Genomic DNA, 16,906 nt, shown 5'->3' with positions numbered 1-16,906 from the left:
AATGTATTATGTCAATAACAAACGTTCCAACAACCTACCTTTCTTGATCCTGTTTGCTAAGGTTTTCTTTTTCCAATGCAAACTCATCCCCATATTAAAACCACACAAAAATGCAAAATACAAGTGTAACTAGCACTCTTTTTAAGTGGACAATAGGATGCAACTCCCAAGCCCTGATCACACAGTAATGAAACTGGAAACTGCAATCTGATGCAACAAGAATGGCTACATTTCACATAAAATTAATATGCTTTTTTTCTGGCTTTCCGTTTCTCTCACTCTGTCACCTTATCACACACACACACACACACACGCACGCACACAAAACATAAGTTTAAAGTACTTTCATGTACAGCTCTGATAGACAAAATGATTATTTTGTGAGATCATCAAATCAAAGATTGTTTCACCTCTTGCTGTAACTACATAATTTAAAATTCTTTTGAGCAAATGCAGCATAATTGATATTCCAGCAAAAGAAACATCTGCACACACTGTTTATAACAACCATTCCACATAAGTATTCTTTCAGGCATCAACAAAACGGCAAATACAGTCTTATAGCCAGCTAGGTGACATTTCAAAGTGTTGAGGTCGCTAAATTCCTGTCCACAATGACATGATCACATCGTCTAGGGAGTGTCGTCCATAGTGCTGAGACAAGTCGATGTCGAACGTCATAGTCATTTCAAGTTCGACACATGCGTTGGTATCATTAGCCGTGTGTTGGTTCCTGCCCGTAGACCTGAAAAAAATGTACACGCAAATTAAGAGCTGCTTTTTTTTTCTACATTCTATGTTGTCATTTAGGGTAATATTGTACATAATTTATTGTACTTATTCATTCTTTCACAAATTTATTCGTGCCTCCATGCATTCATTCACTCGATTTTTTTTTCTCTGTCGTGCTCTCATTCCTTTTTTTGTTCTGACTTTCATCCATTTTGTTATTTATGTATGCCACAACGAAAATCTGGACTCACGATTTCTACCACTAAGTGCGTTGTCAAAGGCGGTTTCCGGATCCGGATAGCGAAGTAAACAGTATTCTGTTGATATGTATAGGACAAATCAACTCATTTACATGATTTAAATTCGATCAAACAATCTGAATTTAAATGAAAAACACGCAAACTCGGTCAGACAGAAGACAACAGGCCTGAAAAATACCCACAGAAAACACACACACACACATGCACACATGTGCATGAATGCACGAACATCAGTATGCACATACACACACACACACACACACTGACACACACACACAAATACATACACGCGGCTTTCGTTGTCATTTTGTTGTGTGTTGAAATACAATCAATCAATCAATCAATCGGTCGATAAGTCAAGCTATTCCGTCGAAGTTGTTCTCACCTGTTTTATCAGGCCCGTAAACAGACAAGAAGCGCCCAACTACTGTAGTTCCTGGCCTGTGCGCTTGCTCACCGCACAAGGCCATGAGGGTCTCTGGTATGCTCTGAAGCTCGTATACAGCTGCACAAACAGTGGGGGAAATTTACAGCTGAAAAAACTCAAAATATGATTTGATTTTCAAGACCTCGGGCCTGGGCTGCAAAAACTTTGATTGCTTCCTAACTTGTCCTTTATGAACCCAGGGACCTATATTTCTATGATGAACCAAAACAACATAATACACTAAACGACGATCTCCCCCCTCAATGTCTCAATTTGCATCCTTTTTACCTAATGCTGATGCTTGGAAGTCGGTGCACAGTTGAGTATTGGGCGCTAGGATGGTCAGGACATTTTTGAAGGTCATCTGAAGGTCGGCTATGTGGGTGAGTTCTTGGTTCCACTCCAGATCGGAAGCCATCCGTGACCGCGTTTCCAGCAGATGGGACAAACTCTCTGCAAAACGATTGAAACAAGTGACACAACTCTAATCGGTCGACGACATCTGCATGCTGCGCTTTGATGTTATTGAAGATGGGTACGTGTCGGATGCTCTCTCTCTCTCTCTCTCTCTCTCTCTCTCTCTCTCTCTTCCTCACACACACACACACACACACAGCACATACAAGTCTCCCCCATGCACACACAGCACATACACACACACAAGTCTCGGCACACACACTCACAGCACATACACACACACACACGTCTCTCACTCTCTCTCGCTCTCTCTCTCTTGACATAATTATATGCAAATAGTTCTCAATACTGGGAACAGCTAGGGAACTCTTTAGATGTATGGAAAGTATGCACTGAATACTGAATTGTGTGACAAATATCGCGCATCAAGTTGTGAACCATCATTGAACTCAGTCTTGATGATGATGATGATGATGATGATGATGATGACGAATACGACGATTATGACGACGAAGATGACGACGACGATGACATAAAACATTCCCCCCGCGGGTTAGGGGGAAGAATTTACCCGATGCTCCCCAGCATGAGATGCGACTAACGGATTCTGTTTCTCCTTTTACCCTTCTTGTATAGAATATAGTCCATTTTTGTAAAGATTTTAGTCAAGCAGTATGTAAGAAATGTTAAGTCCTTTGTACTGGAAACTTGCATTCTCCCAGTAAGGTAATATATTGTACTACGTTGCAAGCCCCTGGAGCAAATTTTTGATTAGTGCTTTTGTGAACAAGAAACAATTGACAAGTGGCTCTATCCCATCTCCCCCCTTTCCCCGTCGCGATATAACCTTCGTGGTTGAAAACGACGTTAAACACCAAATAAAGAAAGCCGGAAAGAAAGAAAATAAAAAAGAAAAGACATAAAACATACTATAAGAAAAGCAGGTCAACTAACCGTACTGAGCAATGTGGACCATCTCACAGATATTGTTGATCTCAGTTTTCCAGGGACCGTACACAGTAGAGAAGGAGGTTCGCAGCGTCCAGAACTTTTTGTCCATCATCTTCAGGTACTCGGACATGCCTCGGATGTTGAAGCCGTAGATACGGATCTCGAATACAGCTGGCGGCCTCGCTGAAGAATTAGACTCCTGTATGTACGAGGCAGAGGCTAAGGCTGTTATTTTTTTACATTTAGTCAAGTTATGACTAAATGTTTTAACATCGCGAGGGTCGTGGTGTATGTGCAAGTGTGTGTGTGTGTGTGTGTGCGGCGTGCGTGTAGAGCGATTCAGACCAAACTACTGGACCGATCTTTATGAAATTTGACATGAGAGTTCCTGGGTATGATATCCTCAGACTTTTTTTCATTTTTTTGATAAATGTCTTTGATGACGTCATATCCGGCTTTTCGTGAAAGTTGAGGCGGCACTGTCACGCCCTCATTTTTCAACCAAATTGGTTGAAATTTTGGTCAAGTAATGTTCGACGAAGCCCGGACTTCGGTATTGCATTTCAGCGTGGTGGCTTAAAAATTAATTGATGACTTTGGTCATTAAAAATCTGAAAATTGTAAAAAAAAAAAATAATTTATAAAACGATCCAAATTTACGTTTATCTTATTCTCCATCATTTGCTGATTCCAAAAACATATAAATATGTTATATTCGGATTAAAAACAAGCTCTGAAAATTAAATATATAAAAATTATTATCAAAATTAAATTGTCCAAATCAATTTAAAAACACTTTCATCTTATTCCTTGTCGGTTCCTGATTCCAAAAACATATAGATATGATATGTTTGGATTAAAAACACGCTCAGAAAGTTAAAACAAAGAGAGGTACAGAAAAGCGTGCTATCCTTCTTAGCGCAACTACTACCCCGCTCTTCTTGTCAATTTCACTACCTTTGCCATGAGCGGTGGACTGACGATGCTACGAGTATACGGTCTTGCTGAAAAATGGCATTGCGTTCAGTTTCATTCTGTGAGTTCGGCAGCTACTTGACTAAATATTGTATTTTCGCCTTACGCGACTTGTTTTTTAATTTTTAGAACGTGTGAGTGCTTGAAGAGAACGATGCCTATAATGATGGAGGGTGACCAAACATAACGCGGGTTAGGGGCGGCCCAAGAAGAACAAGTCGCGTAAGGCGAAATTACAACATTTAGTCAATCTGTCGAACCCACAGAATAAAACTGAACGCACTGCATTTTTTTCACCAAGACAAAACAGCTTCGTCAATCCACGCGGCAAGGAAGTCACTCAATTTCCCCGCGCAACACGAAGTGAAACTGACATGCAAGAATAGCGAAATAGCGTACTGCGGTAAGCAGGGAAGCGCCCTTTTCTGTATTCTTTTTAACTTTCTAAGCTTGTTTCGAATACAACATAATTTATTATATTTATATGTTTTTGGAATCAGGAAATGATAAGGAATAAGATGAAATCATTTTGGATCGATTTCTTAAATAATAATCGAAGTACTAATTAACCTATTTTCGTTAATTGTAATCACATTTTAAGAGTAAACATGACATATGTACATATTTTTAGATTCCAAATTTGATGAAGAATACGATGCAATCAATTTTAAATCTGTTTGCAAAAAAATCGATTTTAATGACAACTTTAATGAGCAAACTCATTAATTAATTTTTAAGTCTCCAAGCTGAAATGCAAAACCAGAGTCCGGGCTTCGTCGAAGATTACTTGACCAAAATTTAAACCAAATTGGTTGAAAAATGAGAGCGTGACAGTGCCGCCTCAACTTTCACAAAAAGCCGGATATGACGTTTCTTTCTTTCTTTGGTGTTTAACGTCGTTTTCAACCACGAAGGTTATATCGCGACGGGGAAAGGGGGGGAGATGGGATAGAGCCACTTGTCAATTGTTTCTTGTTCACAAAAGCACTAATAAAAAAATTGCTCCAGGGGCTTGCAACGTAGTACAATACACACACACACACACACACACACACACACACACAGGGTTTCATTTACTAGTGCGTCTTGCGCCATTGGCGCATAACATCTCAAAATGTCCCATTGGAATTCCCTTCTGTGCGTCAAAAGGCGCACTGAGATTACGTACCACTGCTCCACCCCATGCACACTTTTCACGGGAGTACAGTGTTCGGAAAGACCCGAGCAAAAACGCACACTTGCGCTTTTTGCCTTCGACAATGATGTCCCATCAAAATTTGGTTGAGGGGGACAAATGTCCCATTGTCTTTTTGTTCCAGGCTAAACCCTGCACACACACACACACACACACACATACATACACCACACCCTCATCTCGATTCCCCCTCATGTTAAAACATTTAGTCAAAACTTGACTAAATGTAAAAACTTAGATGATTCGATCGTCTAGCTATTGAATATGAATAATTCAGAGCAAGTTTTTGACTGAAAACCAGCGTGTACAAAAGAAGACAATGGGAGGGGAAGGTTCGGAGAGTTCCTGGGAATGATATCCCCGGACGTTTTTTTCTTGTTTTCGATAAATACCTTTGATGACGTCATATCCGGCTTTTTGTAAAAGTTGAGGCGGCACTGTCACAGTCACACCCTCATTTTTCAATCAAATTGATTGAAGTTTTGGCAAAGCAATCTTCGAGGAAGGCCGGACTTCGGTATTGCATTTCAGCTTGGTGGCTTAAAAATTAAAAATCTGAAAATTGTAAAAAAAATAATTTGTTTTTAAAACGATCCAAATTTACGTATCTTATTTTTCATCATTTTCTGATTCCAAAAACATATAATTATTATGTTACATTCGGATTAAAAACAAGCTCTGAAAATTAAAAAGATAAAAATTATTATTAAAATAAAATTTCCAAAATCGATTTAAAAACAATTTCATCTTATTCCTTGTGGGTTCCTGATTCCAAAAACATATAGATGTGATATGTTTGGATTAAAAACACGCTCAGAAAGTTAAAAAGAATAGAGATAAAGAAAAGCGTGCTATCCTTCTCAGCGCAGCTACTACTCCGCTCTTCTTGTCCATTTCGAGCGGTGGACTGACAATGCTACGAGTATACGCTCTTGCTGTAAAAATGCAGTGAGTTCAGTTTCATTCTGTTAGTTCAACAGCTTGACTAAATGTTGTAATTTCGCCTTACGCGACTTGTTTTTTCTTCCCCAAAAACATATTTTTAAGTTAGTTTGCCCAAAAAACAAAGACTTTTATTTTTTTTCCCAAATGCCAAAAAAAGTCTAGGGTCGCGCGAAAAAATAGGGTCGGTCGGGATACCGTAAACAGACTTTTTTTTTTCCTTAGCACAATACGCTACCGCGCTAATCTGGCGTGTCAATATCACTACGTTTTGCACGTGGGAGGTGAGCGATTTCCTTCACGCGGGGATTGACGAAGCTGTACTGTCTTGGTGAAAAGACTGATACAGTGCGTTCAGTTTCATCCCGTGAGTTCGACAGCTTGACTAAATGTAGTAATTTCGCCTTACGCGACTTGTTAAATATATTCACATGATACTTCATGATAGTGTAATGTAGTATTGTAGACTTGTTCATACCTAATGCCATTTCGTTACTGAATTGCCAATGATTATTATTTTTAGTAATGAGTTAGTTGTTACCATCGTTCCCTCACGGGAGAGGGATGATTGTATATCTTTTTTCTAGTGTAAATAAAACATAATCGTATCTTATCTTATGCCCCCCTCCTCCCCCTCTCTCTCTCTCTCCCCTTGTCAGTCTCTATCGCTATCTTAGTGTCTGCCTCAGTGTCCTGTTCGTCCGTCCGTCTTTCTGCCCACCCCCACCCCTCCCCCAATCCCCTATCTCTCTCCCTCACTAGCATCACATCATCGTAGACTAGTCTGAGTACTTACCCTGATTTCTTTTACTTCGTCGATAGCAGGGAGGTCAGAGGACCTGCGGCGCATCATACCCTGTGTAGCATAGTGAAAGCAAACACATCATTCAAACTCAGAGACAACGGGTGCGTATCGCTAGCGCTACGTGTCATTTGTGCTATGTATCAGTTTGTCCTACGTGTCATTTGTGCTACGTGCCGCTATCGCTATGTTGATTAGTGCTACAAATAATTTGTTTATGAGTCGACAGCACTACGTGTCATTATCGCTACGTGTCAATACCACTATACTTACTGACGACTTTCTCTTTCTCATTTTTTTCTCTCGCTCTCACTCCTTCTGGTTTGTGTGTGTATATGTATGTCTGTTTCAGTGTGTGCCTGTGTGTGTCTGTTTCAGTGTGTGTGTGTGTGTGTGTGTGTGTGTGTGTTTCTCTCAGCTCTCTCAGGCTCTCTCTCTCTCTCTCTCTCTCTCTCTCTCTCTCTCTCTCTCTCTCTCTCTCTCTCTCTCTCTCTCTCTCTCTCTCTCTCTCTGGCCTTAATATAATAAACCATTCTGAGTTCTGATTTCTCTCTCTCTCTCTGTTATGCTATGTTAGTTTGTATGTATGTTTTTGTTTGTTTGTTTAGTCTGTTAATCGTTTGTTTGTTCGGTTGTTTGCTTTTTATTACTACTTTGATTCATATTCTAACATTTTTTAAACGTATTATCATTAGATTAAACCCTCCCATGGAAGAGAGAGACAGTTAAGGCCTATAAAAAAAAATAGGTGTGGTTACGGTAACCCGACCTACCCTATTTTTAGGGGCCGACCCTATAACTTTTTATTACATTTGTCAACAACAACAAAAAAACCAAAAAAAAACCGAGTGCAGAAAACGCAATGAAAGCGACAGCGCTCGAGTCGCACACTTATTTCCCTGTCAAGTAGGTTTAATTTGTACACATTAGAAAAAAAAGTTTAAAAAAAAAAGTGATTGCCTACCTTCCTACCCTATTCTTTTGTGGCTATGTTAGAGAGAGAGAGAGAGAGAGAGAGAGAGAGAGAGAGAGAGAGAGAGAGAGAGAGAGAGAGAGAGAGACAGAGAGACAGAGAGACAGAGAGACAGAGACAGACATACAGATCCGACACACAGCCATGCGGCAGACAATAATATACACACTCACACGCACACACAAAGGGAAGTGTCTGCCGTTTGAACATGTAGTATAGTGCTATCGACACGTAGCGTTATCGACACGTAGCGCTACAGTGCATAGGTTTGTCAAAAATAGTGATATCGACACGTAGTTCTATTGAGACGTAGTGATAATGGCATGTGTGAGTTGTGGCAATAGCACAACGTGCCGATAGCACTACTGTTTTTGGCAATTTGTGTCGATAGCACTACAGAAAATAGCGCAAAGATTCAGAAACATGCACAGACATTTTAAAGGGCTTAGAAAATTAGATCTAAGACTGAGGAGAGAGAGAGAGAGAGAGAGAGAGAGAGAGAGAGAGAGAGAGAGAGAGAGAGAGAGAGAGAGAGAGAGAGAGAGAGAGAATACATTTGCAATAATTATACAGATCCAGACTAGACTAAGGTTTTTTTCAACTGATTTTTACAGCCAGCGCTACGTCGTGTGTCTTTCATCGGAACTATTTTGTTTGGTATTCTCTTTTTCGCCGGCCTCACCTGCACCTGCATGGTGGTCTGATAACACATGTCAGTGGGTTAAACGAACACAGAATTTCAGTGAATTAAAAGCAGCCAATGAGAAAGATCAATCCGACACACACAAAGAACCGAACAGAAAGTGAATCAAAGAGCATCTCACATACCGCCATGCATGAGGTATTGGGTTCAAGATTCATCATGCAGTCGAATGCCCCGTACGAGAATGTCACTCGTAAAGCTAAACTAGCCTGTGTTTCACACAAACAAACTTCAGGTAGACATGCTGACTGGTCGCGACCCGAAGAAGAAAACACGTTTAGTAGCAAAATAACGTGAAGCACGCTTGCTTGACAGAACGAGCTGTGCTTGCTTGTCACTCCGACGTTTAAAATTGAGTGACACACGACATGGAGTGGCAACAAGTTGCGCAAATGTGGAACCATAGGCGCATGATAGTGTTAATTGGTACACGTCGTTTTTGAGTCACTTGAGAAAAAGTGACTCTATGTAATCGGTCAGTGTTAGTCTGTCCGGCCGGCCGTCCGGCCGGCCGTCCGTAGACACCACCTTAACGTTGGACTTTTCTCGGAAACTATCAAAGCGATCGGGCTCATATTTTGTTTAGTCGTGACCTCCAATGACCTCTACACTTTAACGATGGTTTCGTTGACCTTTGACCTTTTTCAAGGTCACAGGTCAGCGTCAAAGGAAAAATTAGACATTTTATATCTTTGACAAAGTTCATCGGATGTGATTGAAACTTTGTAGGATTATTCTTTACATCAAAGTATTTACATCTGTAGCCTTTTACGAACGTTATCAGAAAAACAAGGGAGATAACTAGCCTTTTCTGTTCGGCAACACACAACTTAACGTTGGGCTTTTCTCGGAAACTATAAAAGTGACCGGGCTCAAATTTTATGTGAACGTGACTCATTGTGTTGTGAATAGCAATTTCTTCCTGTCCATCTGATGCCTCATATAATATTCAGAACTGCGAAAGTGACTCGATCGAGCGTTTGCTCTTCTTGTTACGTTTAGTTAAGTTTTTACGAAATGGTTTAACATAGAGGGGGAATCGAGACGAGGGTCGTGGTGTGTGTGTGTGTGTGTGTGTGTGTGTGTGTGTGTGTGTGTCTGTCTGTCTGTCTGTCTGTCTGTCTGTGCGTGTGTGTGTAGAGCGATTGAGACTAAACTACTGGACCGATCTTTATGAAATTTGACATGAGAGTTCCTGGGAATGATATCCTCGGACGTTTTTTTCATTTTTTTCGATAAATACCTTTGATGACGTCATATCCGGCTTTTTGTAAAAGTTGAGGCAGCACTGTCACACCCTCATTTTTCAATCAAATGGATTGACATTTTGGCAAAGCAATCTTCAACGAAGGCCGGACTTCGGTATTGCATTTCAGGTTGGTGGCTTAAAAAATAATTAATGAATTTGGTCATTAAAAATCGGAAACTTGTCATTAAATTTATTTTTTTAAACGATCCAAAAACAATTTCATCTTATTGTTCGTCATTTTCTGATTCCAAAAACATATACCCGGTATATACATGTTATATTTGGATTACAAACAAGCTCTGAAAATTAAAAATATGAAAGTTATGATTAAAATTAATTGTCCGAAATCGATTTAGAAACAATTTCATCTTATTCCTTGTCGGTCCCTGATTCCAAAAACATATAGATATGATATGTTTGGATTTAAAACAAATTCAGTACGCTAAAAAGAATAGAGATACAGAAAAACGTGTTATCCTGCTCAGCGCGACCACTACCGCACTATTCTGGCTTGTCGATTTCATTGCCTTTGCCACGGGCGGTGGACTGACAGGGCCGGCTCTGGGGGGGGGGGGGGGGGGGTGTCCTGGGTTCCGCACCCCCTCCCCCCCCCCCCCCCCCCCCTGGCCATCCGATGTACCTCTCAGAGAGAAACAAAAATATGTGGACTTTTTAAGCTCTTCCCCCAACTCCCTTAGTTTATTTGGTCTTCTAAAACTTTTTCAAATTATGAACAACATCAAGTCGACAACGGCCTGCCCTCCCCGTTATAAGTCCATCATCATAGGCCACAAGTCAAGTCACACGCTACGCTATCGCTAGTATTAATAGTATCAGAGAACCGATTGCAACAAGATATCATCTGCGCTATCGGGGAACCGATGTTTCGGAAAGGGACTGTACTGCACACTGTGAGATCATTGAGTGCTCGCCCCTATACCTTTCCCACTTCCGCGTGTTTTGTTACTGTTGAAAATGTGTAATTTTGATTCCCAGTTGCAAGGAAAGACCAAACAAGTCGCGTAAGGCGAAATTACTACATTTAGTCAAGCTGTGGAACTCACAGAATGAAATTGAACGTAGTCCCGATCCGCCGCTAGTGCAAAAGGCAGTGAAAGTGACGAGCCTGTTTGGCGCGGTAGCGGTTGCGCTGTGCTTCATAGCACGCTTTACTGTACCTCTCTTCGTTTGAACTTTCTGAGCGTGTTTTTAATCCAAACATATCATATCTACATGTTTTTGGAATCAGGAACCGACAAGGAATAAGATAAAAGTGTTTTTAAATTGATTTCGAAAATTTGATTTTGATCATTATTTTAATTTTTTTTAATTTTCAGAGCTTGTTTTTAATCCAAATATAACATATTTATATGTTTTTGGAATCAGAAAATGATGACGAATAAGATGAACGTAAATTTGGATCGTTTTATAATTTTTTTTTTTTTTTTTACAATTTTCAGATGTTTAATGACCAAAGTCATTAATTAATTTTTAAGCCACCAAGCTGAAATGCAATACCGAAGTCCGGTCTTCGTCGAAGATTGGTTGGCCAAAATTTCAATCAATTTGATTGAAAATTGAGGGTGTGACAGTGCCGCCTCAACTTTTACAAAGAGCCAGATATGACGTCATCAAAGACATTTGTCAAAAAAATGAAAAAAACGTCCGGGGATATCATACCCAGGAACTCTCATGTCAAATTTCATAAAGATCGGTTCAGTAGTTTACTCTGAATCGCTCTACACACACACACACCGACACACACACGCACACACACACACACACATACACCATGACCCTCGTCTCGATTCCCCCTCTATGTTTAAACATTTAGTCAAAACTTGACTAAATGTAAAAATGACCTCACAAATGCAAAATTTTCTCGGCTTCTGGGAGGCTTTGCCCCCCAGATCCCCCAGCGGGTCGTTGCCCCTGCACCCCACCGGGGCCTCGGCGGCCCCTGGACCCTGCCTTCAGTTGGAACCCCCCCCCCCCCCCCCCCCCCCCCCCCCCCCCCTTAAACGAACTTGGTCCGGTCCGGCTGACTGACGATACTACGAGTATGTGGTCTTGGTGAAAAAATGCAGTGCGTTCAGTTTCATTCTGTGAGTTCGACAGCTTGACTAAATGTTGTTATTTCGCCTTACGCGACTTGTATTTCGCTCCAGGGGATCTCAACTTTCTTCAGCGCAATGTTTGGCCGCGGAAATTGGTGCATGTGCCCCGATACGCTGGCAATACGTTCTCTGAAACCGCAATAGAGCACATGTTTAGGTGTATATCAACAAGCTCATAGCCTGAATGTAAATATGTGTGAGCTATAGACCTACGAATGTGTGCAAGCACGTATGTAAACCGCATTATCACTGATAGTCAGTTTGGAAGAGAAAGCATCACGGTGTGTGTGTGTGGTAGTGTGTGTGGTACGTAGTGTGTGTGCGTGTGTGTGTGTGGTTGTGTGTGTGGTAGTGTGTGTGTGTGCCGGTGTGTGTGTCGGGTAGTGATGTGTGTGCGTGAGTGTGTGTGCGTGTGTGCAGTGGTAGTGTGTGTGTGTGTGGTAGTGTGCGTGTGTAGTGTCAGTGTGTGTGTGTGTGTGTGTCGTGTGTTGGCCTACTTCTACGGACTATTTCTACGTTACACACCCGTGTTCCGCGGACCCAAGAATTGAGCGGACGTCCGCTGAATTGTGTATGGCTGAATCACGTTCACACAGCCAATCTGGAGACCCCCTCAAAAGGCCCGCCAAAAATCCGACTTGTCCGCAAAAGTCGTAATTTTCAATCTTCGTGTGTGTTACACGACACTTGAGATTGCCACAAGTTCTCAAACGTCGTGTAGTTTGTGTTCTTTTATTCTACGTCGCCCGTCTTCGCAGCAGCAGAAAACAACTCGTCAAATTGAGGATTTATTTAGCATTCCATACATACAACTGCACTCATCGTAGCAGAACTCAAAGTAGAAGCTTTTTTTTCACATACAAATCGCGCTGGCCTATATAGTAAATACTCAATCTCGACTCTATTCCAGACCGAACATGATACAACTAAAATTAGATGAACTGCCCATGGACTAGAATAGTGACCGTTCTCTGTGGCGTACATCAAAAGCGCCGACGCACTTAATCCGAGCGAACGCCACGAACCCACGACTCAAAACAACGTGGTAAACAACTTGTTTTGACAGGACTAGAAAGTTCACCTGCATTCTCGTCCAAACATAAATATTGTGTTTACAAAATATAATATCGGTACTTTCCCACAAAGTACAAATAAGTCAACTACATGCAACACACAAAACTGAACCAAAGTGCAACGGCAGCGTTTCCTAACAGTGTGTTGACCTTCATACAAATCAAGCTTTGGCCTCTCAGCTGTGAAGTGTTGTTTATTGGTTTTTACATCTACTTATTATCACTAGTTAAATGAACAACAGACAGGGCACTCTGCTAATTACACATCTGCTTTACTTTTTCTTCTAAACCGATTAGTAAACGAGTCCTCAAAAGTGGGGTCTTTTGGTGCTAGTCAGTCCTTGGAAGTGCCTGTAAACAACAATGTGTGGGTGTGTGTGTGCCGGTAGTGTGTGTGTGTGTGTGCGTGTGTCACGTGAGCCGAAACGTATGTAAGTAAATTTTTTTAAACATTTTTGTCGGCGAAAAAAGGGATTTCAGCTGCCGATTACTATTTACACTATTCGAAGCTTACCGGCACCTCTGTTATCAGAGTCTGGCGATATAGCCCAACGTGACACGCATATCGTTCTTTGGCGAAAGAAAAGCCTGTGTTGTACCTATAGTACCTCACTTATATCACCCTACTGACCCTCTCTTTGACATAACTTGCAAATGACACGGGTTCTTCAGTCAATCAAGCAAATCAAGTTTTGAACACAGACAATCCTCTTCATGGCCATGAAGAGTTCTCTAGTAAATGATACAAGAAATATATTGTAAGAGTTTGTGGCACCGGTTATTCGGAGGCACGTTCAACATGTGTATCATTATTGTAGTCACTAAAATTATGAAAGACTCGAGACTGATGTCACGTAACGGCACCGGAGAGAGAGAGAGAGAGAGAGAGAGAGAGAGAGAGAGAGAGAGAGAGAGAGAGAGAGAGAGAGAGAGAGAGCCTGAGAGAGAGAGAGAGAGAGAGAGAGAGAGAGAGACTGAGATAGAGAGAGAGACTGACATTGTGATGGAGAAAGACTGAGCGAGAGAGAGAGAGAGAGAGAGAGAGAGAGAGAGAGAGAGAGAGAGAGAGAGAGAGAGGGAGAGAAGAAAGATATATCTATATACATATAAGACTAGTGTCTGTCTGTCTGTCTGTCTGTCTCTCTGTGCGCGATGCACGGCCAAAGTTCTCGATGGATCTGCTTCAAATTTGGTGGGCTTATTCAGAGAGACCCCGGACACAACCTCATCGATGAGATATTTCAACACGTGCTCTCAGCGCGCAGCGCTGAACCGATTTTGGTTTTTCTCTGTTTTTCTCTGGATCCATTCCCAGTAACTCTTCCTTATCTTCTCCAGTTTTTTCAGCGTTTATCTCCCTTCCTTCGTGTGGCTTCAATCCATATTCCCGTTACTACGTTACTCTTTTTAGAATGTCACGATTGCACCCGTAAGTTGTTCTTACTGTAAAAGTAAAAAGGTCGAATCAATTTATAGCCACGCAAAAAATACACTGTCATCTATCTCTATATATTTATAGATATAGATATACATATATATATATACGGCTTCTCTGTGTGTGTGTGTGTGTGTGTTTGTGTGTGTGTGTGGGCAACACCTGTGGATTGTAGAGTTCTGTTTGTGATGTGGTCTGGCGGCATTGGTGTGTCAGTAAGTTCAAGCCTTCCTTCGAGAAGCCATAACAGTTAATCTCAATCCCGTTTGAGTGGACTTCGCCTTCAAAGGTGATTGTGGTGTTTAGGCACTCAGTTACATTTGGCGTCGTCGACAGCGATGGGACTCGACATGAAATGTTCAGGCCACTGAATCATTTTCGTGCTGTTCCCATTCCACCTGGGAGTGACCTAAGTTCATTCAAAGGGGGTCGAGTGTGACAGGGAGACTACCGTCGCCCTTCACAGCAGACTCTGCAGAGTTGTTCGCCTTAGAAGTTGTGGGCTTTCCTTGCATGTACCCGTAACTTACTGTAAAAGTGAAAAGGTCGAATCAATTTATAGCCACGCGAAAAATCCACTGTCATCCATCTCTATATATTTATAGATATAGATAGATATATACGGCTTCTGTGTCTGTGTGTGTGTGTGTGTGTGTGTGTGTGTGTGTGTGTGTGTGTGTGTGTGTGTGTGTGTGTGTGTGTGTGTGTGGAGGCAACACCTGTGGATTGTAGAGTTCTGTTTGTGATGGGGTCTGGCGACTTTTGTCTGTCTGTATGTTCTGGCATTTGAGATGCCATAACAGATAATATAGGGCTTAGAACTAAGCTCTAAAATTCTCAATCCCGTTTGACAGGACTTCGCCTTCAAAGGTGATTGTGGTGAACCGCCACGCTGTCTGTCTCTGTCTCGCGATTCACCCCGGCGAAGCCGGGTATTCCTCTAGTATATATATATATATATAGAGAGAGAGAGAGAGAGAGAGAGAGAGAGAGAGAGAGAGAGAGAGAGAGAGAGAGAGAGAGAGAGAGAGAGAGAGAGAGAGAGAGAGAGAGAGAGAGAGAGAGAGAGAGAGAGAGAGAGAGAGAGTCATTTGAAGATAAACCTACCTGCGCCTCGATTAGCACTGAACTGGCGAGCATCGTGTACAGATTATTTCGAGCAGTCTGTGCAGGTGAATCCTGAAGAAGAAATGAGTTTTAACAGTTTGCTCAAAAATCCTCGCCTGGATCACAATCAGAATGAAGGGGACATGCACTGACGAACTTCACAACTGCCTTTGCTAACTGAGCACGTGTACAACACCAAACAGCCCAGGTATTCAGGAACGTGGATGCTGTTCTTCTTCACATTTACGAGATTGGATGAGGAGAAGATAAGAACACAAAGATAGCTGAGAGGAACGGTAAAACAGTTGCAGCGAGACAGAAGCGCGTGAAACTTGGCACTTTGGCAACAGCGTCACGTTCTGGCTCATCAGGAAAGGCAAATGTTTACGAGCACCAGCCGAATGAAACGAAATGAGCAAAACGGCAGACTTGCAATTAGCTGTGTGCCGCGTGGTCGTCAATTAAGTGACGGAACCGAATACCTTTCCAAAGTGATTCACATCTGGTCTTTATTTTTACCCAATTATCAATCAATCAATCAATATGAGGCTTATATCGCGCGTATTTCGTGGGTACAGTTCTAAGCGCAGGGATTTTTTTTATATGTAGCCTAATTTATATCGCGCACATATTCAAGGCGCAGGGATTTATTTATGCCGTGTGAGATGGAATTTTTTTTACACAATACATCACATCACGCATTCACATCGGCCAGCAGATCGCAGCCATTTCGGCGCATATCCTACTTTTCACGGCCTATTATTCCAAGTCACACGGGTATTTTGGTGGACATTTTTATCTATGCCTATACAATTTTGCCAGGAAAGACTCTTTTGTCAATCGTGGGATCTTTAACGTGCACACCCCAATGTAGTGTACACGAAGGGACCTCGGTTTTTCGTCTCATCCGAAAGACTAGCACTTGAACCCACCACCTAGGTTAGGAAAGGGCGGAGAAAATTGCTAACGCCCTGACCCAGGGTCGAACTCGCAACCTCTCGCTTCCGAGCGCAAGTGCGTTACCACTCGGCCACCCAGTCCATTATGTGCTTTAATCATCGCGTGTGCACACGGTTATGTTGAGAAAATTGTTTTCTTTCGTCGAAAACCCCGGCCAAAGAACCCGGGATATTAAATTACGGTTAGATTCAAACACAATCAGTTTCCCATGGTTCGCTCGAAATTATTTAAAAGATTAATCATTCATTGTTAAGAGAGTATCTAAAGACAACTATTTTAATTGTGAAGTTCAGTTGTCGGAGACATAGGCCTACACTGATACAGTATGTCTCTGTCATTGTTAATACTTTTAAGTAAGGAAGTAGGCCCAGAAGATCTCTTTGTAAAGATTTAAGAAGTTTTTGATGTTTGAGTGATTTCAACTCTAAATCAGTCATGTAACCTCTGTAATGATTTGCAGGAGTTTGTTGGCGGGAAGGTCCCATTAAATAATTAATTTACTAATATGCAACGTGGTAGGGCTTACTCCATGAGTTTGGGTGCTTCTGGCCATGGCTTGGCATGTTTTTGGGGAGCATGCGGGTTAAA

The 16,906-nt window shown here is 41.7% G+C and overlaps 1 protein-coding gene across 4 annotated transcripts; it reads right to left on the bottom strand.

The window, feature by feature from the left end:
* Positions 1 to 350: 350 nt before the first annotated feature.
* On the bottom strand, positions 351 to 15,701 carry LOC138963152 (uncharacterized). Of its 4 annotated transcripts, none has more exons than XM_070335202.1 (7): positions 15,359 to 15,701; positions 6,696 to 6,755; positions 2,791 to 2,986; positions 1,708 to 1,872; positions 1,378 to 1,497; positions 984 to 1,049; positions 351 to 745 (listed from the first exon to the last, which is right to left on the bottom strand). In XM_070335202.1, exons 1-7 carry the CDS (start codon positions 15,389 to 15,391, stop codon positions 684 to 686), a joined length of 702 nt encoding a protein of 233 aa, XP_070191303.1. In that variant the 5' UTR covers positions 15,392 to 15,701; the 3' UTR covers positions 351 to 683. The 4 variants fall into 4 exon arrangements, with proteins under 4 accessions (XP_070191303.1, XP_070191310.1, XP_070191292.1 ...); XM_070335209.1 differs by lacking the exon at positions 15,359 to 15,701 and adding an exon at positions 12,269 to 12,433; XM_070335191.1 differs by lacking the exon at positions 15,359 to 15,701 and adding an exon at positions 8,503 to 8,730.
* Positions 15,702 to 16,906: the final 1,205 nt, after the last annotated feature.

This window comes from Littorina saxatilis, linkage group LG1, assembly GCF_037325665.1.
Source record: "Littorina saxatilis isolate snail1 linkage group LG1, US_GU_Lsax_2.0, whole genome shotgun sequence".
Taxonomy (NCBI): Eukaryota; Metazoa; Mollusca; class Gastropoda; order Littorinimorpha; family Littorinidae; genus Littorina; species Littorina saxatilis.
The sequence above is the reverse complement of the archived record's forward strand: the minus strand, read 5'-3'. Positions and strand labels throughout refer to the sequence as shown.